Source organism: Didymosphaeria variabile (assembly GCF_027946475.1).
Source record: "Didymosphaeria variabile strain IMI 356815 chromosome Unknown scaffold_5, whole genome shotgun sequence".
Classification (NCBI taxonomy): Eukaryota; Fungi; Ascomycota; class Dothideomycetes; order Pleosporales; family Didymosphaeriaceae; genus Didymosphaeria; species Didymosphaeria variabile.
This window is the reverse complement of record NW_026611624.1, coordinates 2,719,288-2,745,432: the sequence shown is the minus strand read 5'-3', so window position 1 is coordinate 2,745,432 and position 26,145 is coordinate 2,719,288. Positions and strand designations below refer to the sequence as shown.

The 26,145-nt window shown below is 52.0% G+C and overlaps 11 protein-coding genes across 11 annotated transcripts; 6 read left to right on the top strand and 5 right to left on the bottom strand.

The window, feature by feature from the left end:
• Nucleotides 1–266: 266 nt before the first annotated feature.
• N0V89_007386 (uncharacterized protein) lies at nucleotides 267–2,109 on the top strand (the record flags this gene model as incomplete). The annotated part of the gene is made up of 3 exons (XM_056216149.1): nucleotides 267–450; nucleotides 497–1,709; nucleotides 1,761–2,109. 3 exons carry the CDS (start codon nucleotides 267–269, stop codon nucleotides 2,107–2,109), a joined length of 1,746 nt encoding a protein of 581 aa, XP_056070396.1.
• A 1,509-nt stretch (nucleotides 2,110–3,618) lies between these two features.
• Nucleotides 3,619–4,317, top strand: N0V89_007385 (uncharacterized protein; the record flags this gene model as incomplete). Its single annotated transcript, XM_056216148.1, has 4 exons — nucleotides 3,619–3,704; nucleotides 3,760–3,865; nucleotides 3,913–3,957; nucleotides 4,129–4,317. The coding sequence occupies 4 exons, from the start codon at nucleotides 3,619–3,621 to the stop codon at nucleotides 4,315–4,317; spliced, it is 426 nt and encodes a 141-aa protein (XP_056070395.1).
• A 356-nt stretch (nucleotides 4,318–4,673) lies between these two features.
• mxr1 (Peptide methionine sulfoxide reductase) lies at nucleotides 4,674–5,289 on the bottom strand (the record flags this gene model as incomplete). The annotated part of the gene is made up of 2 exons (XM_056216147.1): nucleotides 4,674–5,026; nucleotides 5,112–5,289. 2 exons carry the CDS (start codon nucleotides 5,287–5,289, stop codon nucleotides 4,674–4,676), a joined length of 531 nt encoding a protein of 176 aa, XP_056070394.1.
• Nucleotides 5,290–7,618: 2,329 nt separating this feature from the next.
• Nucleotides 7,619–8,379, top strand: N0V89_007383 (uncharacterized protein; the record flags this gene model as incomplete). Its single annotated transcript, XM_056216146.1, is given in 3 exon segments — nucleotides 7,619–7,744; nucleotides 7,762–8,061; nucleotides 8,134–8,379. The coding sequence occupies 3 exon segments, from the start codon at nucleotides 7,619–7,621 to the stop codon at nucleotides 8,377–8,379; spliced, it is 672 nt and encodes a 223-aa protein (XP_056070393.1).
• A 741-nt stretch (nucleotides 8,380–9,120) lies between these two features.
• Nucleotides 9,121–10,915, top strand: N0V89_007382 (uncharacterized protein; the record flags this gene model as incomplete). The annotated part of the gene is made up of 3 exons (XM_056216145.1): nucleotides 9,121–9,158; nucleotides 9,213–10,602; nucleotides 10,649–10,915. The coding sequence occupies 3 exons, from the start codon at nucleotides 9,121–9,123 to the stop codon at nucleotides 10,913–10,915; spliced, it is 1,695 nt and encodes a 564-aa protein (XP_056070392.1).
• A 351-nt stretch (nucleotides 10,916–11,266) lies between these two features.
• Nucleotides 11,267–12,519, top strand: N0V89_007381 (uncharacterized protein; the record flags this gene model as incomplete). Its single annotated transcript, XM_056216144.1, has 3 exons — nucleotides 11,267–11,416; nucleotides 11,467–11,995; nucleotides 12,047–12,519. 3 exons carry the CDS (start codon nucleotides 11,267–11,269, stop codon nucleotides 12,517–12,519), a joined length of 1,152 nt encoding a protein of 383 aa, XP_056070391.1.
• Nucleotides 12,520–15,504: 2,985 nt separating this feature from the next.
• On the bottom strand, nucleotides 15,505–17,516 carry N0V89_007380 (uncharacterized protein; the record flags this gene model as incomplete). Its single annotated transcript, XM_056216143.1, has 5 exons — nucleotides 15,505–15,881; nucleotides 16,372–16,540; nucleotides 16,639–16,870; nucleotides 16,931–17,054; nucleotides 17,120–17,516. The coding sequence occupies 5 exons, from the start codon at nucleotides 17,514–17,516 to the stop codon at nucleotides 15,505–15,507; spliced, it is 1,299 nt and encodes a 432-aa protein (XP_056070390.1).
• A 1,406-nt stretch (nucleotides 17,517–18,922) lies between these two features.
• Nucleotides 18,923–19,765, bottom strand: N0V89_007379 (uncharacterized protein; the record flags this gene model as incomplete). Its single annotated transcript, XM_056216142.1, has 1 exon — nucleotides 18,923–19,765. One exon carries the CDS (start codon nucleotides 19,763–19,765, stop codon nucleotides 18,923–18,925), a length of 843 nt encoding a protein of 280 aa, XP_056070389.1.
• A 1,357-nt stretch (nucleotides 19,766–21,122) lies between these two features.
• On the top strand, nucleotides 21,123–22,259 carry N0V89_007378 (uncharacterized protein; the record flags this gene model as incomplete). The annotated part of the gene is made up of 1 exon (XM_056216141.1): nucleotides 21,123–22,259. One exon carries the CDS (start codon nucleotides 21,123–21,125, stop codon nucleotides 22,257–22,259), a length of 1,137 nt encoding a protein of 378 aa, XP_056070388.1.
• Nucleotides 22,260–22,445: 186 nt separating this feature from the next.
• On the bottom strand, nucleotides 22,446–23,402 carry N0V89_007377 (uncharacterized protein; the record flags this gene model as incomplete). Its single annotated transcript, XM_056216140.1, has 1 exon — nucleotides 22,446–23,402. One exon carries the CDS (start codon nucleotides 23,400–23,402, stop codon nucleotides 22,446–22,448), a length of 957 nt encoding a protein of 318 aa, XP_056070387.1.
• A 673-nt stretch (nucleotides 23,403–24,075) lies between these two features.
• FRS2 (Phenylalanyl-tRNA synthetase, beta subunit, cytoplasmic) lies at nucleotides 24,076–25,848 on the bottom strand (the record flags this gene model as incomplete). Its single annotated transcript, XM_056216139.1, has 4 exons — nucleotides 24,076–24,299; nucleotides 24,349–24,971; nucleotides 25,019–25,473; nucleotides 25,531–25,848. The coding sequence occupies 4 exons, from the start codon at nucleotides 25,846–25,848 to the stop codon at nucleotides 24,076–24,078; spliced, it is 1,620 nt and encodes a 539-aa protein (XP_056070386.1).
• Nucleotides 25,849–26,145: the final 297 nt, after the last annotated feature.

The window sequence follows — 26,145 nt, the reverse complement described above, 5'->3', positions numbered from 1 at the left end:
CCCCGCCCCTCACAATTCGCCATTATGCGTTTACGCTACAAGTACTACTCTCTGCCCTCCCTCGCAGGCTTCCCGTCTTCCTGTCGACCGCCGCGCGCCTGCGTCCGTGAACGAGCTTGTCCAGCTCAACGTCATTATCGGTACTCCGAGGCAGCCAACGCCTACGCAGACTACGCTCCAAGAGCTTACAACGAGACCATCAGCTGCCGGCCTAGCGCAGAACTGTCACAGTGCAAGGGCCAGAAAGCGAAGGATAGCTGCCCATCATGTCTTTGACGCATAGGGTGACTACTACGGAGGAGTATGAAGGGCCGTGGAGTCGCGAGGCAAGCCCGGACAGCAGGCACCGCAAAATGTCATTCAATCCTCTAGAGCCTTCAGGCACGTGGACACCTGCCCCGTTTGAAGAGCCGATAGGCGCCTTTGAGGTGCCCAAGTGGAAGAGAATACGTACGTCAATCTGCAACACATGAGAGCCAGCGCTGACAATGGACAGTCCAGGTCCTGTCCGCCGTGATATACTGCCTCTTCGCCGCTGGTGTCGTTTTCGGTTTCGCTGCGATAAAGCCCGTACTGCTCGAGGAGGGTGTCTACAGAAATCAATGCACAAGCAAGGAGCTGGAGAACGATGTACCCGTTTGTTACGGACAAGAGCTCCGGCTCAACCTCATGTTCACCGTAGCAGCAGTCTCCACGAACGTCGTTGCTCTGCCCGTTGGCACCATTCTCGATCGCTTCGGTCCTCGCGTAAGTGGCATCCTCGGCGCCATCTTCGTAACCATCGGATCGGTCCTCTTCGCCTTCGCTAGCGATGTGCCTTTCGATGCGTATATTCCAGGCTATCTGTTTCTTGCCTTGGGTGGTCCCTTCATTTTCATTTCCTCATTTCAGCTTAGCAATACGTTCCCGCAGTACTCTGGCTTGATTCTGGCTCTCTTGACAGGCGCCTTCGATACTTCAAGCGCGGTCTTCTTGGCATATCGACTCATATACCAAGCGACAGATGGGTCTTTTACACCCAAGAAATTCTTTTTGATATATCTCGTCGTACCAGTGTACATACTTCTTGTACAAATTTTCTTCATGCCCTCCACGTCGTATAAGACGGTCGGAGAACTGGCGCAGACTGTGGAGAACACCAACGACGGCGTTGAACATGAATCCGACGACGAAATCGACGACGAGAGAATGGTCCAGCAACTCCGGGACGCGCGGCGTATACACCGCGACAGCATTGTCAGCCAGATCACCGAGCTGCTAGGCACAAAGGATGCGACTGACCAAACGAAAGAGGAGGTCAAGAAAAAGAACATCTCCGGTGTTTGGGGCGCACTCCACGGAAAAACTGCAGCGCAGCAAGTACGCACGCCCTGGTTTATCCTGATCACCCTCTTCACCGTCTTGCAGATGCTGCGGATCAACTACTTCGTCGCTACCATCCGCTCGCAGTACACATACCTGTTCCACAGCGCTGCGAAAGCCAAGGAAATCAACAACTTTTTCGACATCGCACTTCCCGTGGGCGGAGTGATTTCGATCCCGTTCATCGGGCTTTTGCTCGACAACACCAGCACCACCTTCTGCATGTCCATGCTCGTCACCATCGCCACGGCCATTGGTGTTCTAGGCGTCATCCCCGAAACATGGGCCGCATACGGCAATATCATCCTCTTCGTCCTCTACCGCCCTCTCTACTACACTGCCGTGTCGTAAGTCTTCGCCTAGATTCTCACATGAATTTTGTAATTAACTCAATACAGCGATTACTCCGCCAAAGTCTTCGGCTTCGCCACGTTCGGCAAAGTATATGGCCTTATCATTTGCCTCGCCGGCATCCTCAACTTCGCGCAATCCGGCCTCGACGCTGCCACCCATCTGACCTTCCACAACAACCCCATTCCCATCAACGTCATGTTGCTTTCTAGCGCGCTACTAGTTGGGCTGGCGCTGGTGGGCTTCGTGGCGAGGAAGAGCCATAAGATTCACAGAGAGAACATTGAGGAAGAGGCGGAGGGTGCGAGGGAGAGGCTGATGCCTGGGGCAGATGTCAGTGTGGCAGACTATGGGAGTGTGAGCAACACGGAGACGGAGGAGCGAGGGAGGCGTTGAAGGAGGGGAAGGGGTTAGACGTGACTTGCTGATGAAATGCTAATTAACGATGAGACGATTTCAACTCCCTTTCGGCTGGATCTACCACACTCAATATACGACGTGATGGAACGATGCATCGGACGGCCAATTTGTTTTCTTCTGATATGCATGGCATGCACGGCGTTTTCAGAATTTTACCGTGGGCACCATTTGGATTTCGACTCTAGCGTTGCATATTCTCGTCCCAAAAGTACGATATCGCGTGTTTTTTTTAGAATGCATGCTTGTATCTTTTGGTTGTATATGAGAGCAAGAGACTGATTGTGTATTCGCGCTGGTGTAGAGACCGAACATATCAAGAAAGGAAGTTGGGAACGGCGCTTTGAGTACTTGGCAAGTGCATTCGATTGCTGCCGGGTACGATTGTTACAGGTGGAAGGCGCGCCTTCTAAAGAGCTTCCCAACGTTGACAAGAGCCTCAACACGAAATCCTCACGATCCCATGACATTTCCACACAAGTATAAGCCCTGCGATGATTTGGTTTCCGAAATTGCTGGCTCATTATTCGTTCGTGAGATGCACGGTGGGCGATACCGGCTACCGGACGGGTTGTGCGAGTTAGCAGATGGTGTTCACGGGTGAGGTTTACTGATCCAAGGACAGAGATTAGTATTCCGAGAAGGGGAAAGGAGTATGAATACTGTCGAGGCCACTCTATAAACGCAGCTTTGTTTCCGCCAGCAGCGCGTTCTCCATCTACACGTTCTCTCGTTCCAACTCTGTCTGTGAGTCTACCGTGGCGCCATCCAATTTAGCTACGAAAGACTTATTCTTCCGTGAGACTCCGATTGCTATTCGTTTCCTAACTCGCTCAACCTGAACTGAGCAGGGCACAGCCGAACGCAGCACAGCAGACCACCCTCCGCGTCCGTCTACAAAGGCTCCGCATTACGCTCTTCGATTTGGAGCTCCGCCCCCGCTGCCCTTATCCGAGGCGCTGCCCCTCGCCCCTCGCCCCAGCTCCTCGACGTCTGTGCAGCACCTACCCCACCACAAGTATTTGGAATGCCCTGAGCTTCTGCCCCCAGGTGCAGTGTACCTGCTACACACCCCGCTTCCGATACCGCCGAGATGCCTGTATCCGCTGCGGAGTGAGACTTGGTAGGAAGGTCTGAAGCTGCATTGCGTGCTTCAGCGAGGCTCCAACGGGGAATGCGAGATCATAAAGGGTCGCATAGCTATTCCGGGAGCTTCTTAGCATGCGCTATGATTCAACACACGTCATCAGAGGGGCAGGTGTTCCAGTGAGAAGCGAGCTGCTACCGGATCCGCGCCATACAACTGGGGACCTTATGATTTGGAAGGAAAGCTGAGGGTCCGTGGAAATGGAGTCGCCAAATGCATTGCAGATACCTGGGCAGGTTCAAGCTATATAAACAGCGCTCGCTCGCCCGGACACCTTGATGTCTTCCCTCGAACGCACCATACCGAATCAAGTCGTCAGAAGCGAATTGAATCAAATTACTATGTCGAGCTACAAGGGTCACTGCCACTGTGGAAACACAGAGTGGGAAGCGAAGCTGGAGTCGGACCAGCAAGGACACATTCTGTGGTGAGTAGCACCTGTCGAGAGAGGATGTAGAGAAACTGGAGCTAATATGATGCAGCCACTGCGACACGTGCAAGTACCTCTCCGGTTCAACCTTCACCCTCAATCAGATCATCCCTAAGGCCGCTCTCAACATTACCAAGGGCGAGTCTGATCTCGGCAAGGTATGTCGAGAACCAATCATCCCCTTAGGGATTCTAACCACGGCTAGTACACGTATTACGGCGAATCGGGCAAAGGCGTCCATTGCTACTTTGTAAGCAATGTCGGGGTACAAAGTGGTGTTCATGCTAGGCGATTGTCTAAGACTCCAGGCCTTATACCTTTAAGGCTGAAATCTTCTGACATCGGTAGCCGGCTACAACACCTACTTCACCCACTTCTCTGATTTGTGAACATTACACTGACTTTGTGCCCCCACCTTTAGTGCAAGAATTGCACGTCGCACGTATATCACCACCAGGAGGTTATGGGTCCCGATAAAATTGTGCTCCGCACTGGACTGTTGACTGAGGGTATCAAGAACTTCAAGCCTGCCGCGGAGATCTTTGGCAAGGCGAAGTTGCCGTGGGAAAAGGAGGTTGCAGAGACGTTTGAGACGTTGCCACCGTCCTAGATGCCATGAAAAGATTTATAGGAAACTAGCAAAAGCAATCGAAATGGACGAATTTGCCTGCAAGCTCGTGAGATTTGTGGGTGACCGAGTTTCGTGTACCCGTGACTCTCATGCATACATCATCTCGTTGATGTTATAATATCGTACAGCAAGCGGAGTTACGCCGGGGTATGCTATGACGCAATCAATTGCCTTTGGTGGTTTATTATCTTAATTGCGTCCGTAAGACTATTATCAGCACTTCAAATGTAAGTGCTGGTGAAGTAATCTAGAGCAAGACTTGTACGGTGGTATCATCCATTGTGTCTATAGGTCTTTCATTATACATCTCGATCCCATTCAATCCCTCAATCACCCTAATCCGCGAGCGGCGGGAAACTTCTCAAGAAATGACTCGGGCACTCATACCCGCTTGGGTTCTTATCCAGATACAATTGATGGTACGTCTCCGCGTCCCACCACTGACCCGCGGGCAACACCTCCGTCACAACGCCACCCTTCCACCACTGCTTATTCACCTTGTCCGTGATATCCTTCGCCTCCTTCTCCTGCTCAGCATTGTGGTAGAAAATGCCACTTCGGTATTGCGAGCCCACGTCCGGGCCTTGACGGTTCGCCGTGGTGGGATCGTGCATCTTATAGAAGAACTCGAGGATCGTGCGGTATGTGAGTTTCTCAGGATCATATACAACCTGTAAAGCTTCCGCGTCTGTCTTCCGTTAGCATTGCACAGTCTTCCTTTACTGCTCCCATTTTATCGTCCACTATATCTCTGTATCTGGGGAATCACTTACGGCCAGTGCGTCCACTGCACACAGCGCGATAACTCGGGCTCTCTGTGTCGCCACCGATATATCCCACCCGCGCATCCAACAGCCCTTTATTCGCAAAAGTCTTTCTGTACATGTGCTCTACACCCCAGAAACATCCTGCGGCGAGAGTGGCGGTTTGCGCGCCGGCGGGCACGTTCATTGGGGTGGCGGGTGCGTTGGAGGTCATGGAGAATGGGCGGATGAAGCGCGAGAGGAAGGACATAGAGAGGTAGGAAACCACCACTAGTAAGAAAGTCTGGAGGAGCTTCAGATTGAAGCGTTATGAAGAAGTGATTGGAGAGTGGGGGCTTTTGTATGGAAATTGTTTTGCGATTTGAGATTCGCCATCGAGAAGGGCACTGGAGCTTGAATGACGCTAACATCAGGGTGACAAATGCCCCGCGCCGCGGCAATAGCATGCTAGCTTGCTTCCACATTGGGCACAAAGTTTCCGAATCGACAACCCCAACCTCCGATGTGATTCCATCATCTTTACTTCGCCATCATGTTGCTGCGCGCGGTTTTGAGGGTGCGGCGCTCATGTTATCTGTTGTCTGCGCCGGGCTGACTTCGACTACGTACCGTGCACCGTACGCCCCGTTCACCCAAAGCCTGGTGAAAGTCCTGAATTCATGACACAACTCTGATTCCATTATCTTGACATGGCCATGAGGCTGATGCGAGCGATTGCAGAGAGGTGTCTTATTATCTGTCTCTCGTACACTGACCAAGCTGACTTTGCATCGCTCCCGCGCAATACCGAACCGTCAGTTTACCCGGACCCGAAGCCAGGCGGAAGCTTTACGACCCAGGTCTCTTCGAAGCACGGATCATGAAGCGGGCTCTCTTCCATCCTTCCTCACGGCCTTCCTCGTCGCTGTCGTCTGATCTTTTGTGCTTCCGTTGTACGAGCCTATGAAGACCGCGACCCCGATGCGGTGGCACCTGCCACACGTGCACGAGACGCAAAGCTTCCACGTCTCGGCTCGCAGCAGTTGATCAAGAATCTGTCCTTTTCCGGGCTTCAAGCGACTTTTCTACTCGTATCCACTTCTGCCTATCATTCTTTGAGCCTCGATTCGAATGTGTCAAATGTCTCTTCGTAGCGGTGGGCCATTGCCAAGTCGTTCTTCGGGATACTGCAGTCGTCGCTTTCGTGAGTGGCATAGTTGCAATCAATTTTCAATCTATCACGTCCAATTTTTGGAAGCCGGACGGCTTATGAATGCTTGCACCTTGCAAAGACCGGGTCTGGATTCATTAGATGCCTCGTGGTCCGCCTTCGCAGCCCGCGGAATGTAGCCTCAGGGTCCACTGTACGGCTGCAGTTGAGCACAGTATTTTTAGCTCAAGCTCTCAAGCTCTCCAGATCTGCATGGCCCTTGCATGAGCCCAGTTTCGCCAAACATATATTGTACGAGCCACTAACCGTGGTGAGGACGACAAGCTTTAATTTAGGGTTAATCTACACTCCATCTCTGCATGCCGTTTCGAGATCCCAAACATGGATCACCTCGCCAAACGACGACAACAGCTGCCCTCAACTGATTGAGCTATTATTTGCAGCGTTCGGTACCACGATAATATACATATACATCTTCACTGCCATACGAATGGTATAAATGAAGTCTGCTGAGCTTGTGGAGCTGCTCAAGCAGCTTTTTGCTCGCTTCCACCCGAACCCCATCCACAGCTTCTAATTCAAGCATCACCTTCCAGGGTTTTATATTCGTTCATTTCAACCACAATATACTTTCTCAGGCGAACTTCCGACCCGATGAAGCCACAGACCAAGCAAGAGACTCGTTCGGAGCAAGCGACAACACAGGGAGATCACGGCCATTCAAACACGCCATGTCAAAGACTACTCAACTTGCAAACAAGCATGGGCAAAATGCTTTTGCTATCAATACGCTCGGCACATGTACCTCTGGACGAAGAAGATGCGCACTGCTAATTCTTGTTACATAAATTAAAACGCGGTCATCTTCGGCACTCAGTCGCCTCGAACCAGGCTCTGTCTCGTCAGCTATCCGGGCAAAAGATATCAAACCATTGTGTAAGCGCTGCGCGATCAGACGCTAGTTGACTTTGTCAATACGAGTCTAAGCGATAGTCTTTTCTATGAGATGGGCTAGAATCTACTTTCCGCATGGCAAGTAGCATCAGATGTCGTTGGAACACGAGTTCACCTGACAGATCCGAACGAGCTTGACCTATGAGCAGGCTTGTTTCACCGGGCCTCCCGTACTGTATATTGAAGATACTGCTTGGCGGCAATCGTCGCCTCGTAAGCGGGCGATAGCACCATGCAACAGCGACAATGGGCTTCGTGCAGGACTTGACCACGATAGATGCTGAAGACATGGTATTTAAAGACGCTCATATCCCCCAGATTGATCGTCATCAAGCTGCCTTCAATAGTCAATCAGGTACTACTCTTAAGATCAGCATTTTTGCATCTCCCTCATCTATCCCACACATTCACCATGAAGTGGCTCCTTGCTATCGTTCCCGCCGTCCTGGCTGGCACCATCCCTATCAACCCCGTAGATCTTGGCGATGCTCCCCCAGCAGGCCAGGTAAACCATTTGACTCGTGCGCTTGTCAAGAATGTTGCTAATACGACCAGGTCACTATTCGAGGTGTTACCTATGGAGGAACCGGATGTCCTCAGGGCACCGTGAGCTCCCAGCTCTCTGCAGACAAGACCCTAATCACCCTCATATTCGATACTTACATCGCCTCCATCGGCCCCGGCGTCGCCGTCACTGAGCAACGCAAGAACTGCCAGCTCAACATCGACATCCAGTACCCCGGAGGCTTCCAGTACTCCGTTCTCAGCGCCGACTACCGCGGCTACGCCTCCATCCAAAAGGGTGTCACTGGTACCCTTAAGTCGACCTACTACTTCTCCGGTCAGACTGACCAGGTACGTCAACCTTGGTTTCGCGCTCCTCCCGACCTTCCCGTTCTTCATGCAAGTTACTAATGCAAGAAACAGTCTTCGACCGAGTATACTTTCACCGGCCCGGTAACAGGTGATTACCTAAAGCACGACCAAGCCGACTCGACCTCGACTGTCTGGTCACCATGCGGCGCCAGCGGCATGCTCAACATCAACTCGCAGGTGCGCCTGACGACCGCCGACACCAAGGCGACTGGCTTGCTCACCACCGATTCGACCGATCTTAAGTTCACCCAGGTTGCGTACGTCCAATGGCAGAAGTGCACACCCAAGTCAACGTAGGCGCTAAGGGTTTGAAGAAATCTACCGAGGTGGTCGGGTGTTTCGATTCGTGAGTGGAAGGTGCTGGATTTGGAGGAGCTCGTGTGGAGGAAATGCTTTTAGTGGGTATGTATAGGGTAGGGTTAGGTGCAATAGTATTGCATGACTTGTCACGCGGAGTTGATGCTGTGCTTGTGAGGTCTGTGTCTTACTTTCGTGTATCGCTTCAAGTCCAATGCACTAACGTCTGGCTATTCGCGCAACTAGTTATTAGCACCATTACTTCTAGTAAGCTCAAGTAACTTTATACATTGGTAGTGCTTTGCAGTAATATGGACCGCATCCCTAAGGGGAAGGTGATCTCTTTACATTGTGCAGACATTCTATAGTGTAAGAAAACTCAGTCCGGCATCAATGGCGTGAAGTGGAAACAGGAAACATCATAGATCACTATATAGATATACCATAGTAAAAATACCTACACACGTGAATGCGGAGGCCGTCGGAGTGATCGGAGTGGTGGGAGAAGGAGTAAATCGCGCTACTCCTATCTGGCAGGTGCAGCCGAAATCCATCCTCGGCTCAACCCCAGATAAGCGTATCGGCTAGCAGCGCGTCCAGCTTTATACGTGCGCGACTGGTGCTCACAAAGAGCCATGCGACCAGTTGGCCTGATTCGCGCAAGCTGGTTCTTCAAAAGGGCGTCGGAAGCTGCACAATATTCTCGAATTCTTTCTCCTGATTCAAGCGCCAGTAGGAAATATGGGCCTCTCAGAATACCGGCAACACAGGCGTGACTGGTAGCTATCACCCCACTTTACTCCTACCAAGCACAAGAAGCTGAACATCCACAGTGAGCGCAAGCAATCCGAACGCTCCTCCAAGATCGCGACCCTCCCGAAAACGTATCTGTACCCTCTCTCCCCGGAAGAACGCACTATTCTCGGCAAGCCAATCCAGGACCTTGTCCAGGATGTACATACACAGGTCACTGATCCGGTCGACATCTTGCGTGCCTACGGCAAGGTAACACTGAAGGCGCAGGAGAAAACAAATTGTGTGACAGAGATCTTGTTTCCCGAAGCGGAGAAGTGGGCACAGAATGAGATAAACCTCAAGGGCCCGCTGGCTGGTATACCAGTGTCGTTGAAGGATTCGATACAGGTTAAAGGCTTTGATATTTCGATTGGATTCTCGCGACATACTGGGAAACCGTATGCCAAGGACGGACCTCTTGTGCAGTTGCTGAAGGAAGCCGGCGCCATACCTTTTGTAAAGACAAACCTACCCATCACTCTATTGTCTTTCGAATCGACCAATGACGTCTGGGGTCGCACCACCAATCCTCATAACAATAATTACTCGCCGGGCGGGTCTACAGGAGGAGAGTCAGCACTGCTCGCTTTCGGCGGCAGCCGCATCGGCATTGGCTCGGACGTCGCAGGCTCAGTGCGAGTCCCCGCGCACTTCTCGGGTTGCTACTCTCTACGTTGTTCAACCGGCCGATGGCCAAAGATCGGTATGAATACGAGCATGTTTGGCCAAGAAGCCATACCCAGCGTTTTCAGCCCAATGGCTAGGACGCTGAACGATCTGACCTACTTCTCCCGCAGCCTCATCCAAATGAAGCCCTGGAGGCTCGATTATACGGTCCACCCGCTGGAGTGGAGAGACAACATCGAAGAAGAGTACAGAGCAAAGAAGAAACTGAGAGTGGGTGTTTTACGTACCGATGGTGTTGTAGACCCTGCTCCAGCATGTGCCCGCGCTCTCGACGAAGTTGCTTCTGCCCTCGCCGCCGAAGGCCACGAGGTATACGATGTGAACCCGCCGTCGCCCTACGAGGCTCTCCAACTCGCATCTCAGCTCCTGCTCAGCGATGGAGGCAACACCTTCCTATCTGGCTTCCGCACCGGCGAATGGAACGACCCTGGCGCGAAGCAAATGGTTTATTACATGCAACTGCCACAACCTATCAAGTACGTTTATTATCTCTGGGTGAAGTACATCAAGCGCGATCACATCTGGGCCGGTCTGCTGCGGGACTGGCATCCGAAGTCTGCGTATGAGTACTGGCAACTGGCAGGTAAGCGGGAGGTGTATAAAGCCAACTTCTTCCAATGGTGGAACGATGAGGCAAGGATGGATGTCATGATTACGCCACCGAACGCTACACCTGCTGTGCCGCATGATGGTATGCATGATGCGGTCAGCAGCTGTGGCTATACCTTCTTATTCAACCTGGTAGGTCATAAAACCTCATGTCTAAACAGGGCTAATATCTCTGCAGCTGGACTACACTGCTGGCGTTTTGCCTGTGACTCATGTCGACCCAGCAAGAGATCAACTACCGGCTACCTTCAACTTTAAGCAATTGAACGGCGTAGCTAAGGGCGCGTATAAACATTACGATGCTACAAAAATGGCGGGCCTTCCTGTTGGTGTACAGGTGGTAGGACGGAGGCTGGAGGAGGAGAAAGTACTCACGATTATGGAGCGGGTTGAGGATGCGCTTGACAGGCATGGTGGTCGGTATCAGTTACTTGAGGTCGATTAGGTGAAGAGTACGCTACCCGCTGCTGATACTTGGTTATGTCCTACTTCAATGTCAGTGGTACCTAGGTAGTTACCAGAATGTTCACGTGATCGGACCGTCGGCTACGAAAGGAGCTAGCTCGTTGCTAATGTAAGCTAAAGGCTCCGAAATTCATAGACTAGACTTTAGACCTCGATTAAACGAGCTCCTTCGGCGCCACGGCGCGGCCGGCGTTGTTCGCATATGAATCGCTTGTAGATAATGGTTTCCTTCCCGTGTTCTAGAAAGGCGAATTGGACCGCACCAGAATTACCTTCCTTCCCCGCAAACATCTCCCTGGGGTCAATGCAGTGGCTACATAGCCTATTCAACATGCTCAATCTTCGTACCTTCACTTCTGTAACATATCTGGCGCAGATTGCTGTTCTGGGAGGCAATGCGCAATACAACAGCTCTCAGCTCTTGGACATTGTTCCGAAACGCGAGGTCCTTTACGTAGGCGGGAAGTACACGAACATGACAGCAAGTTTCAAGTTCTGCTGGTCCCAGGTGGTCCTAACAATGATAACCAGGACCCTACGACCAATTCCACGTCAACGGCCATGATAGGGCAAATATACGTTGAGAAGCTCTCTCCTAATCCAGCTCCCGCAGTCCCACGATTACCCATTATCTTCATTGCCGGCGCCGCTCAGACAGGGACGAATTTCCTTGAAACGCCAGATGGGCGACCAGGATGGGCATCGTACTTTCTGTCCAAGGGTCACACAGTGTACCTGTCAGATCAACCTTCACGTGGCCGCTCCTTCTGGCTTCCCGGACAGGGGAACATGGGATACATTGGCTCACCCGATACCGTCTCCGATATCTTCACCGATGTAGCGAACAACGGCGACCAATGGCCACAGGCAAAGCTTCACACACAATGGCCCGGTAGCGGACGCATTGGCGACTCCACTTTCGACAATTTCTACAGAAGTCAGGTGCAATTGCAGACTGACCGCTTCATAAGCGAAGAACAGAATGCGCAAGCCTACTCAGCTCTGGTAGACATTGTTGGGAAGTGCTATATCATCAGCCACTCACAAGCTGGGGCATATGGTAACATGAGACAGACAGTACTAGGATGAGGCAGCGACTAACAATAAACAGGTTGGAGGGTTGGTGATATGCGCTCAGACGTGGTGAAGGGCATTATTCAGCTGGAGCCATCTGGACCACCATTTACGCTTCGCCCACCGTTCGGAAACGAGGCAGCTTTCGCATTCGGGCTTACGGATCTTGCCATTGCGTACGAGCCGTCGGCAGGTACCAATGGTTCAAGCATTGAGACGACTATAGAGGCAGCAATTGACGCGGATCACGACGAGTGCATCATGCAAAAATCTCCAGCCAAGCAAGTCACGAACCTGGCCAAGATTCCGGAGCTTGTTGTTACTGGCGAAGCGTCGTTCCATGCGCCGTATGACTATTGCACTGTGAGATATCTGGAGCAGGTTGGCGTCGAGGTGGAGTATGCGGATCTGGGGAAGGAGGGAATTCACGGCAACGGACACATGTTCTTCATGGAAAAGAACAACCTCGAGATCGCAGAGCGGGTATATCAGTGGCTGCAGAAGCACTGAGGCATAACAAACAATCACGATGCATCACTACGTGCTATTTCCGAGCCCGTGAAGCGCGTGGATAGCGAGCACGAGCTAGGTGCAGGGAAAAACGCGAGGCTTGAGCCGCTCGGTAAACCCAGCCAATCAATCGGCCGCATGGGGGCATGGTGTTGAGCTAGCGGGCCGCAGAGTTTCGGACAGTCACCGACCAACATCGTCGTGGGTTAGACGAGCACTTTCACGAGTGCACAGGGTCCCTCTTCAGGGTCGCGTGGGCTCGCTCCAAGAGGCTCCTGATGGTTCGATTGTTACTTCCTCCACGACCTGTGTACGACTTGGACCGACAGGTGGACGGCAAGCGTTCGGCGACGGCCAGAGGGTAGGAAAAAGCAAAGGTGCGCTAGACGGGGCCAAGTAAGGACCGCATTACGCGGCACGCTCGAGCTGATGCGCGCTGGTCTTACGCCTTTTGGCACGCTTCGCTCAGCCGCTCACAGCTGTTCCTGTTGCAGATGGCCATGGCAAGGTGTGCAAAAACCTGGTCTGATTCGAAGCTCCACCTCGGCATCAGCCTAGCCCGTCCAGACATGATCCCGATGCAACAAACAATGTCGAATCCGTGCAGGTGCAACAAGGCGGTCTAGGGTCAGTGTTTCTGCCCGTCATTTCCACCCATCGCACCATAAAGATACTCGAGCCCCCACCGCAACCGCGGGAGAACCCGCAACCAAGCTTCTACACAGACGTACGCCGACCTTCGCACCCGCACTTCCCACGACATCAGCCATGGCCGCTTCGAGCGCGGGCTCACCTTCGCCCGAGTTCCTGGCCGAGACGAATAATCCATACCTGGACCAGCGCGTCAGCATTGCTTTCATCGTAATTGACACTGCCTTTTTGATCTTGTTTTATGCGAGCCGCTATTACAACCCCAAGGCTGTCGGGACGCCAATGTTGGTATGCAATACCCTGTGCTACATACTTTGCCTGGGAAGCGCAGCAACCGGAATCTGTGGGTTTTGCGCGTTTTCCTTCTTTGTTCCCACGTACAGCGGATTAAATACAGCTTTATATGTACGTACCGAGAAAGACATGGACGTGTGGAAGGCGCCTATGTCTCGTGCTGGATGAGAAAAAGCCAGGCATCGTTAAAAGCTTTGGTACTTGTGTTACCCCAAGAGTAGCGATGCAGTACACAAACTCTTGACTTAGCACTTCACCTTGACCTTGTGCCGGAATGGGACTTGGCCACTGACACTCGAACAGTGATGACGCAGGTAGGAGGTGTAGGGCACCACGCTGCTGCCGTCCCGGTAACCACCTTTCAAACCTGGCTGCAACTCTCCAAGGTTCTCGAATTTACGTACACACCGGCCGTCATGTTCGCCAAGCTTGCTGCTCTATTCTTGTACTACCAAGTCTTCGAAGTGCAGCCCTACCGTCGGATTATTATCGGCATCGGCGTAATTATCGTCGCTCAAGGCATAGTAGCGTTGATACTTGCATTCTCCATATGCCGGCCTTTTCGTTACTTTTGGACCCAGGCAGTCGATATCAACGATGGATCCTGTGGAGACGTGATGCTTTTTTATAAAAGCTACAGCATTCCCAGTTTAGTCACCGATGTCATGATGCTCGTGCTTCCATGGCCGATCCTTATTCATCTTCACATTCCCACGGCGGAGAAAATCGGTCTGATAGTTACTTTTCTGGCTGCGTCTCTGTGAGTGCACCCTGGCTACCCAGCAGTCTCCGCGAAACGCAGAACACTGACCAAAACATAGGGGCATCATAACATGCACCTTGCGGTTCGTTACGTTTTTCACGACGCCTCTCTTTACAGACCCTACTTGGTATGCATCAGGCGGTCCAATGATCTACGCCCTTGTCGAACCATCCATCTACATGATTGCTAGCATACTGCCCACCACGCGCCATCTGTACAGGCGAATTCGCAAGAAGGCACGACTCACGGCACATATGCGCAGTGCGAAAAGCAATAGTGCGCCGCATGACAGCACTCCCTCTCGGTCGGCAGATGGTGAGCATGGCGAGAGCAGAGAAGCGGCGGATCACAATCATACACCGCATCACAGCTGGCACGCACAAAGACATTCAAGCCAGGAGGAGCTGACGTTGGGGCAAATCGCTGCGGAGGGAAAGTCGGATAGGCCGGCTCCGGATACTAGGCCGAGAGAGATGGTGCGGAAGAAGATTGGGGTGCGAGATCGGGGTAGACCGACGGTGTAAGGTCGAAGTACCGGATTCGTGATTGTTAGCGATTTATGCATTTAGCGTTAGATACCCCCTATAGCAGACTTGGAATGGAATATCCAAATACCCATGTAAAAGGCAAGAAGAAACATATACTGGCGTGGGCAATTTGATTTGGAGTGGCCGTTTGTTTGACATTAGCAAAGTCGGATCCGGCTGAAGTGACGACAGAGATCGACAAGTACAAACGAAAATCCACTTTACACATGCACTCTGGTAAAGCGTATGAGCGTTCCTGCCAGCGCGGTATTGTGGTACCTAGGCTTTAGCCTGCCGAATACGCTAAGCGCAAGTACGCTTCATACGGCTCTTTATGCACACAGGAGCTTCAATGTCTGTGGTACACTTACATACTCACGCCTTCTCAAACTCACATATATTCCTTTCCGCGTTCCTTCATCGCTCAAATATGTACCGACTCGAACATGCTTTTTTGTTCTATTTCAACATGCATTTTCGTTCTGTCTTGCAGCTCTCTCAGCAGGCGTTGCCTCTGCAACTGTTGCAAAAAGAAAGAAAATCCCTTACACCCGAAATACCACTCACAAACATCACAAATTTCAAGGAGCTACCTTCAGTGTAGTGATGGACATATTGATCTTGTGTCAAGAGGGCTGTCTGAACCAGGCCCAGATCAAGGGGATTGGGTACGCCGGTGGTCCAATGTGGACCAATTATGGCTGTTTGACCCCAGGAACGCATCCGAGAGGGATGTGGCATGGTCGTCTTCTATGTAATGGACGGCCTTCTAACATTATCCTTCCGATTCCTTTTCAGGCCAATTAATTGCAGCATTTCCACCCAGAAGCCAACTGGTGGCGACGTGAAGGACGCTTCGTAGCGATCGACGACCGGCCGCTCCCAAACCAAGTCGGCTTCCGATGAAGGAATAATCTTGGTCCTCTTGATGACCTTCCAGCCAATGTAAAGACAGGGCGCTAGGATTAGCATAGCGTAATGCTGGAAGAAGTTGGCGATGTCCCATGGCGTGAAGGACGAGTAGCCGAAGAAAACAACCATCAATATCTCCCATACGAGGGCAACCCAGCCAGCGTACGGCTGACACCAGCCTCGAAATGGAAATGTGTTTCGGTCTACTCCTTGAGCTTTACAAGCGTAGTAGAAGAACAGGTACGTCGAGCTGTTTTGTCAAGTTAACTACTGATCTAGATGTGAAGCATTAGCGGGGACCAAGACGTACCATATATAGATGAAGTTTAACAGTTGCCCAGCAGTGTTCAAACTAGTAAGCCAGGTTAAAGCGACTGATGATCCTTTGCTGATGTTGAGGAATGACAGCAACGAAAAACAACTGACAACGAGTAGGCAGTAGATAGGTATGCCCTGCTTGGTGCACTCTCGAAAGATACGCGGGGCGCGTCCATCGATAGACAAGCCATAGAGACTTCTCATACCGCAGTAGGTTAGTGTATTACCAGCCGAGAATATGCTCGTTATCAATAGAGCATTGACAAGGTCTGGTAGTCCAGTAATACCAAGATTCTTCATGGCTATTACGTATGGCGATGCAGCCGCAGTGCCTAGGATGACGCTCCATTAGCTCAAAGGCGCCGTCTCTCGATTTGCTGTTCTTACCGCTTCCGCTTTGATCGCTTGACAGGATGTCTACAAGTGTCGTATCGTTGTACGGGATAACGATACCAACGCAGATGGCACTGCCAATGAAGAACAGACCAAATCGCCAGTATATAGTCTTGAAAGCGGCCTTGACATATATCCGTGGTCGTTTGGCCTCAGCAGCAATCTAGATGCCAGAGTCAGCCGCAACAGGCCACTTTCGAGCGCCATTAACTCACCATGGTGATATATTCTGGACCGACAATAGTAAATCCCGCAACCCACAATGCCTGTAGCAATCCCCTCAAACCTCCCAAGGTCACCTTTGCTATGCCACTCTGCCATAGGGCCATCAGCTCCGCGCCAGTTGCGAAAGCCGTACGCGTCGTGCTTAGGGTTGCCGCCAACCATGGTGATGAAGGTAAAGAAGAATAGGATGAAAATCAGGATGACTTTTCCACCTGAAAGCCAAAATTCGGCTTCTCCGAAAATACCAACTGCAAAAACGTTCATGGCACTATAGGTGAGAGTGTGAGCTAGAGGTCTATGCAGCTAAGGAAAAGGACGACACGCGTACAGGACGACACAAGCAGCGTTGACAGCAGCTGCCGGAATATCATCGCGCCAATAGCCCAGGACCAGATTCAACGCGACGATCTCGAAGGGGACCGTCAAGGCCTGATAGAGGAAGAAGTTATAGCCTGGATCGAGTCAGTAATCGTCCTAACACTGAACGTTTATGTTGTTGGCGTAAAGCCATACGAACCAGCAGCAAACCCAAAAGCCTCGTCAACCCAATACCCCGCCATCCTTATGAAGCCTCCTGACACAGGATGCAGAACGGTCATTTCGGCAGCGCAGCTGTTGACCAAGGCCATTATACAGCAATAACCGACGAACGAAAGCAGCAAACTGAGCGGCCCGCCCTTGTAAAGTGCTGTTCCAATACTGATGAATAACGCTGTACCAATAGTTCCACCAATGGCCATGAGCTGGATCTGGCGGTTGTTCAACAATCTGCGAAGTTCGTCGGGATTCTCCTCGAGTATCTGCTCGAGCCTGCCTTCATCGTAGGAACCACATTTTTCAGAAGCTTGACCGGTCGAAGCGTTCGTGGGCTGATGGGTCAGGCTTTTCGGCTCGCCTATGATCTGGTCGCTCATTGTGATGTAGGAAAGTATGGGAAAGCCGTGGGTGAAGATCATAAAGACCTTGCGCGCGGCTTGTTATACCATTTCAACATATCAAATGCACCGGAAACGCCAGCCGTAGCTTCGGCGTACTAGAAGATTAGCACCCCGGACAGAGAGTAGACATAGGCTAAGCGTTATCGATGGTTGGGAGCAGTATGATGATATAGTGGCACTGGAAAGGGAGGCTCGCTAGAAGGCCAAGACATACGGCAGCGTCTCACTCGAGTGGTTCAACCCCGCAAAATTCTAGGTTACCTGGGTTTCAGCTCGTGGAGTGAGCATGGGGAAAACCAGGGGGAACACGGCGTTATTAGCGTAAGGCTGAGTCAACCGTGGTTGCGGTTCGTGAAGCCGAGTGTACTCTTTGTTTTCATTGTTCCGCTTTAGGCAAGTAAATACGAATCTCTCGCATACATATACCTGTGTACCCGTAGTGCAGTCTATCAATCGTGTGTAGCACACTTGTTCATCTGCACAGAAGTCAACTGCCTCTACTGCAAATACATCCTCAACGGCGTAGTGAAATGGATAAAATTTGCTCAAGAACCGGCCACGCGAACAGGTTTCTAGCAGAAGAATCGTGACGGGGTTAGATGGAAGGGTGAATGTATCTTCAGGCTCACGTGGTGTTTGCGGGCCATCTCCGCTGAGGAAGTTGCCGAATTTTGCCCAAATGATGTGCATTTGATGTTTCCCAGCGAAGGTACAGCCCTTCCTGCTCTGCGACGACCAGTTGGGGAATAGTGCTCGTACTCTTTATCTCGTTCCGTCCCAAGCGGTCGGTGCCTCACAGAGAGGAATAACTTGCCGATCACTCTACCAAGCGGGATAGAGCGCAAGATCGGAACAGAGGCGATTGGTTTTCATCAGCATGGTTTCATATCGTACCTGATACGATTGTGGCACACTAACGAAGATGACGGCAAAACCCAGTCTCCAGAGTATCAACCCGCGGGTCGCGCCGCGGGAAGGGACAGTGGTAGACAGTACAAAACCTACAGACATACATCATCTAAAAGTTTGGATATTGCGTTGCTCATCCTGGACTGACACAGGACCCAAAAATGTTCAAAAACTGCAAGAGCATTACAACCAATGGCGAATCGCTTCACTACTTCGTAGCATGCCTCCATAACAGTTGTAAGCACGGGTTGATTATTGAATAGACTTCAATGTTTGGGTACTTGAGGATCGGTGGTATCGGCGCATCTGACAATTTGCTAAAGATTGAATGTGCAGGTGTTTTGTAGGAATATGAATCACAATTATCGCTCGCCTACCACACCTGACTCCGTGATGAGATGCGTAAAATAAACTAACTGCAAACATTCGAGGACCTCTTCGGAGTGGGCCGCTTGGAGAGCGATCGAACTGTATTATCTTCCTGACCCACCCTGTTTGGCCAGAAAACCGCCCGCATATTTCGCGATCAACTTTGGACCCTCCTTCTTGATGACTGGTAGCGCATGCGCATAAAACATGTCCTTCGCCTGTCTCTGCCACTCAGGCGCGTCCTTCCTGGAACGAGGTCTATCCCTCATTCGATCATCTCGCACGTCCCTGAGAAGTCGATCGTCGTAGCGAGGATCCCGGTCGCGGCGAGGTCTGTCATCATTGTAGTCTTCTCGTCGACGAGGCCGGTCATCGTACCGCTCTTCGTAGGGATCTCTCCTACGCGGTCTGTCGTCGTAACGCTCATCGTAGTCCCGTCGGCGGGAACGCTCATCGTATGCGTCCCTTCGCCGAGGCCTTTCGTCATGTTCATCGCGCCTGGGTCTATCGTGCCGACTATCCGAGTAGTAGTCCTCAGCTCGTGGCCGTCGTTGACGCTGAGGCTTATTGGGATCATCGTAATCATTGTACGCAGGAGGTGCTTCAGGTGCGCGAGGTTTCGTGCGTGGAGGAGAGTCTCGTCGTCTGCGAGGCGGAGGACTGCCTGAATCATCGTCGGATGGAGGGGGTCGCGGGCGGGGGTCGCGGTACGACTTTGTGCGACGAGGACGATCCTCTGTACTCTCTGAGATGAAGTTCTTGACAGCGTCAAAGGCACCTCGCATACCTCCTCGGTCTGCTTCACGACCGTCTTCGAACCGTGGGCGGCGCGGGCGGTCGCGAGCTGGTTGGTGGTGTCTACCACCGAACTCATCCATGTAGTCCGGCGGAGAGACTTCGGTCCTACGGCGTCGTTGACCACCGTAAGGTGAAGGCGATCGTGGCATCGTGCAGTGTTTGTATGGTCGTGCAGGATCGATTGTAACTGATATGTGGTTATGTGGTGTGGTGAACGAAACCCCACCAGCAGATGGTCGCACGTCCTTCCTATAAGCACTTGGGCAAGCATGACCCGGGCACAAGACCCTGCATTAACGTTCGCGCTCACCCGGACCGCGTGTCGTCATGCTCCACTATTGCACACCGCCCGCCATCAGAATCACGCGCAAGACGTGGGCTGGAATTACCTGCAACAGGTTGTGTGGGCGCGGGCGGCTGTACTCGCGGGCTGTGTCATCGTGCAGGCCGAAGTGGCGGATCATCCCCTCCGCAAAGCGTCTTAAGCGAACCCGGATTTGCCTGAAGGTACTTGACCATCGCCAGTCGCCGCAGCTGTTAGATTAAGCCCTTCATATCTGACAGACATGAAATCACGGAGCGAGCAGGCTGGCAGATGCCTGTTTCCCTCAAACAAGCAGCCAAGACTGATTCTCGAACGGTGGTGTGACCGTGAAACACGAGACTCTGCATGTCCATGTCTAGACGAAATCCTTGAAAGATGTGGAAAGTAGTAGTGGAGCACAGCCTGAGGGCTACAGGAACCGTTCTATGTGAGCTGAATGTAGACTCTAGCACTTGAGTGCTCAGGCATTAGGCCTCAGGCATCATGCAAACTGTGGCGCAGAGGCTGCGCCACGGTGGCAACCGGCTAGCGAATCCTCTCCATGCTCTCTCCATTGACCTCGCCCGCTCCTCTGACCTCGCCCATCCAAGTCGTCCCAAAAACAATGGTCCTTTAACTTGCGTGCTCCCAGCAATCGCCTGGATGGAGCTCGCCCGTCTGTCCCAAGGCTCGATATCCTGCGCCACAGGATATAAAAGCCCGCCAACGCCAGCTAAGAAGAGCATCAACCCAACGAGTTCCAACAACTGATGCCAATCTGAGGCTTTGGCTACGAATACTTCGTACGGATGATCAGGTAATGCAGCTCGCTGTGGGTGTTGCCAGTTCTTAAGCTGTAGTTGGCCACGAAGTGATGTTTGTAGACTTCCAGTTTGCTGAATCAACCTTTCATTATCAACACTGGCAAGTCCAAGACCCAGAACTATAGGTGCAGATACGCAAAATTGTAGAAGTTTGCGATGCTAATCATCCCTGAACCAGCCTCTTGGGAACACCAACGTCATGACTTACCAGCCACATTCTTCGGTCAGAAATAATCGTACATCTTCAACCCAAGGATAAATGACTCTTGACTCAACCTATACCTGACTAAATGGATACCAACAATCAAGCTCTAATCAACGATTTGATAACCTGTGCAAGGTTGTCTTTCGGGCCCTTTACATTGCAGCAACATCAAGATGTCCCCCAAAAAGGCCGCTGGCGCGGCACAGACCGCAAAAGCCATCAACAAGAAGTCACAAGCAGAAGACAAACATGTAGCGGCAACGGATGAGGAAAACACTAGAAAAAAAGACGAGAAACGGGAACCACAGAATGCAAACGCCCAAAAGTCATCGCATAATGACCAGGAAGGAACCAGCCGAGCCGGCCAAAAGCGCAAAGCTCCTCCCATCACTTCTACCAGAGATAGGCCTCCTAAGAAAAATCCACGCGCCGGCAGCCGTACTTCGTCTCGCCAACCCGGCGGCGGAACAGCCAACGACGCAACGGCCAAACATATCCTCAATTTCCTCCTATCTGCCGATGCCCTCCCTTACTGCTACCCCTCGGACGAGCTTGACTCCGCCAAGTCCGGCAAATTCAAGAAAACCTACTCCCTCACCCCGCCCAGTCTCTTCACGCCCTTTGAGCATCTCATTACCGCTCACCTAATCTCAAAGCCCCTATCACATACCCTCGGCATGCGCAGCACCAGGACATTACTCAATGAACCTTACGGCTTCTCTACGCCCGGGAAGTTGCACCATGCTGGCGAAGAGAACATCTGGCATGCCTTGGAAGAAGCGAGAACCCAGCATAGGCAAAAGACTGCAGTCTTTCTTGCAGAACTGGGCGCACATTTTGCGGTGCTTGATTCCAAGATAAACGCCGCCGGCCAAGGTGACAGCGACCCGATGCGGGAGCTAGCCGAGCAAGTCAACGAGCGCGGTCCACGTGCTACAATTGAGTATATCAAGAAGACTGTCAAAGGCATGGGCGAGACCGGCGCGCAAATTTTCTGCCGCCGTGTTCAGGCCTGTGAGGGCTGGGGTAAGGCTTTGTGGCCGTATGCGGATCCGCGCTCGGTCGATGCGCTGCGGGAGATAGGGGTGGAAGTCGCTGATGCAGGAGGTCTGCAAGAGATGATCGAGAAAGACGTGGATCTGGAAGCGATCAAGCAAAATGGTTGGCTGGGTCGCAACAGAGAGACAAAGGGCGATGATGCCGATCGCGAGACCGTGTTCGTGACGGTGCTAGAGAGAGCAATAGGGTGTGTGTTGGAGGGTAAGGTTGGAGAAGTGAGGAGCGCTGCTGTGGCGGCATCAGGAAAGTAACGGTCTTGCATGAAGATCGTAGCGATCGGGCAAGACTGGAAGGTAGGCTGGATTGACTCAACAAAACCAAATCCGAGTGTTGGTTGTCCGCACAACAATCATCGTCAAAGACGGAATTTCACCCATGCGTCGCCTACAATAAATCAAATCAGTTACGACATTATTTCGATTTCTTTTTCTAAACACCTAAACCATCTGCCCGCTCACTCCAATTTCCAGCCCGTCTTCGTGAAGAATTCTTCTAAGCCAGTTAGCTTCCCCCCTCGCCTGCTCCTTCGCCCATTGTATGTCATCCTCCATATTCTCACCGTAGTACCCATAATCCCTAAGAAGCAGATACATATCAAAGATCATGTCTCCGGCAGCTTTGGGCAAATACCCCTTGAATACCTCATCTTCAACTTGCATATGCTTCACGGTCTTGCCAGTGACTTTGCTCATCGTATCCACAATCTCCGTGAGGCTGTACAACCCCTCTGCTGCAGCGAAGAACCTGCCCCCATACTTATCTGGATCCGCGAGAATGGCGCTGACCCAGACCCCCGTGTCTGTGATGTCGATAAGCGGCAGCCGGGTCTCGGGCTGGAACATGTTCGCAAGGACATATGACCCGTCATTTGCTGGTGACGGCCGTGGGACCATGCTCGTTGAGAAATTTTGCATGAAGCTGCCGGGCGCGAAGAATGCGGATTTGATCGGCTGCTTGCGGATGTACTCCTCAATCTCGGCTTTGACGTCAAAATGCTGCGCGTGCTTGAGTTTCCCGCCGCTGATCTTGAACGGGTGCGACATCGAGGACCAGATGATATAGCTGGCGCCTTGTTTGATGGCTTCGTCGACGATGGCGGTAGCTTGCCGGGTTTCTAAGGCGCGCGTGTCGCCGTCGTAGGAGGTGGCGGTGAGGGCGAAGACGAAGTCAGCGCCTTTCAACGCGGCGGAAAGTGAAGATTGATTTTCGAAGTCCGCAGCTACAACATCTGCGCCTTTGCACTTGAGGTCTTGTGCTTTGAAAGAAGAAGTGTCGCGCGTGATGGCGCGGACTGCGTAGCGTTTGGATAAGTCAGAGTCGTTGAGGACTGCGCGAGCGACGGAGCCTCCCTGGTTTCCTGTAGCTCCGAAGACAACGAGGAGTTGCTTAGACATTTTTTGCGGTGGTGCTTGATATCTTGCACAGGGGTGCGAGTGAATCTTGGAATTCCTATAGTAATTCCTAAAGATTGAAGGTCAGGAAGTGGAACTGAGAGGGAAGAGCTGTAGCGTAGAATACATTTCAGACGCAATTGTGTCCCTCTTTATACCTCTACATCTCGCTTTCAGACAATAAGTCCATCATAATAGTACCTTGGTAGTTGTAAAGCGCGTCTATCTCCGGCTAGCTCCGAACCCTGCATAGACTACGCTAGTGTGTGAGTGCCGAGCGGGATGGGCGGCCGCCTTGCGCGCGCCTCGTATAATTCCACCGGAGGAGAGGTGTCCTGCGAGGCCGGTCCGAGCGAAAACGACATCGGGCTAGACTTTGGGCCATCTCCAATGGGGCAGAAATGTTACCAGTCGCAGACTGCTCCCACCGTTGACAGTCAAAATTGGGGTTCGGGAGTAGGGCCCATGGGACGCAAATCTCTAGTGAGGTTGTAAGGGATAGACAAGTTGACGGATAATTTGTTTGAAAGCTTTTGTTCGACCGTTGATCCTCTCCAAACCTCGCTATCTTGGATATCTTGACGCCTTGCTCATTTCTCGTTTCATCATACATATCAGCTCAGCCAACGCAGGGTCCTCTATATTTCCTTCTGTGATATCAAACGTACCGGCGCATCTAGTCCTTCTCCAACCTCACGGCAGGCTGCTCCTTGATCCATGTCAAGTCGACTTTGTGTCCGAGCAACTCTCTGATGTTGTTTACTCCATATTTCATCATCGTCGGGCGCTCCAAGCTCAAACCAAAACCGTAAACGCGCATGTCTTTAGGCAAACCCATAGGCTCCAACATCTCGGGGCGGAAAAGCCCAGAATTTCCAATTTCGATCCAGCGGTCAAGACCTGCATGTCTATTAGATATAATGGTCTCATTTCGAGCGGTAGAACTAACCCTTGTGGAAGCCAAAGATCTCCATCGAAGGCTCGGTGTAGGGGTTATATGCCGGCTTGAAGCGCAAGTTCTCGAGACCCATCTTGCTGAAGAAGTCCTCGAGGAAGCGCATCAGACCTCCAAGGGTTAGGCCAAAGTCCGCAATGACACCTTCTATTTGATGGAACTCTGCCAGATGTGTTGCGTCCACCGTCTCGTTACGGAACACCCGGTCGATAGAGAAGTAGCGCGCAGGTCGCGGGTTCTCGGCTAGACGGTGTAGAACCCAAGTAGAAACGGCGGTGGTGTGCGTTCGCAGCACAAGACGTAGACACTCGTCTGCCGACCAGGGGTATCTGTAACCGACGGAGCCGAAGGCGCCATTCTGGTGAACGTCTTGTACATTTTGCCAGTACTTCTCGAAGTCTCGAGACTTCGGCTTGTCACCGGTTTCGTTGGGCTTCGCAAAAAGCTTTCTTGAACCTGACTCCATGTTGTCCATGGTAGCTTCGGTGATAGCATCTGCACGGGGTTTGTCGGCCTTAGGAGGGTCCGAAATGAAGAAAGTATCTTGGACATCGCGAGCAGGGTGTTGTTGAGGGACGAAGAGGGCATCGAAATTCCAGAAGCCAGAGTCGACGTAGCTAATACCGTCAGGTGTGTAATCCTGTAGGCAGGGAAGTTCACTTACTGGTTGGTGGGCATCTCCACGAAGCCTTGTGAGAAGAAAACGTTCCTGAATTCCTGCCGCACTTTGTTCAACGGATGCAGGCTGCCCGCATCCTGCGACGCACCGAGTGCATTGAAGTTATACGGCTTAAAGTTCGCCGTTTCCCATGCACCGCTTGCCAACATGTCTGCCGTTAGGTCCGTGACCTCGATAGGTATCTCCTTCGCATACTTGGGTCCCTTCTTCACGCTGTAGTCGATGACCTTGGTCAACGTCACGAGCTTGCGCTTCTTCAACTCGTTGAGCGTCTTGTTGTCCGAGAGAGTCTTAGTCTCTTGAATGCCCTTAAGGAGGTCGCGAGTCGCATCCTGGACCGTTTCCGCTACGAGTACGAGGGAGTCGCCGTCTTTCTTAATCCACTTATTCCTGAAGGCATTGCCCTGCCCCACCTTCGCGGATTCGGCACCGACAATGTTCTGTGAGCGGCAGCATCAGTCTCCCAAATGGTCAATGGTAATAAGGAACATGCGTACTGCGATCTCCTTGACTGGCACCTGGCCCGCATCCTTGACGGCCTTCCAGACCTTGTATTCGTGCGAACCGTCTGCCACAATTGACTCGGCTTCCGGTGTGAGAAGCACCTGTTCTGAATCGTGCGCTTCATATTCGACCATAGACCGACTCGCTAATCGGTCTAGTGCTGCTTTGATCTCTGCTTGTCGTATCGACGGAAAGTCTTCGGAAGTTTGGAGGGGTTGTTTCTTCTCCAGCAGATCGAGAACATCCTGAGTGACGTTACGCTCTTCGCTGTTCAGAGGCACTGGCACTGGCCCACGCGTACCGCCTGCCATGTTTGCGTGTGTAATTGAGAATCGAATGCGTAGAGAGTGCGAGGAGCGTTCTGATTCCTCAAGATGCTATGACTCTTTCGGAATATCACAGCGGAAGCAACCACGGAGTTTAGTTTCGCCGACGCCGATTCGCGCCTGCCCCGCCATCTCTTTGGGTACTCGCAATTGTCGAATGATCAGTCACTGTGAATCGCGCGAAGATGATTAGGAGGTATCTATATTGCTACCAGTATCTGACTCGTAATCTACAATCAGCGAGAGGCAGGGAGCTCCTTCGTCATGTACACATATCCATCC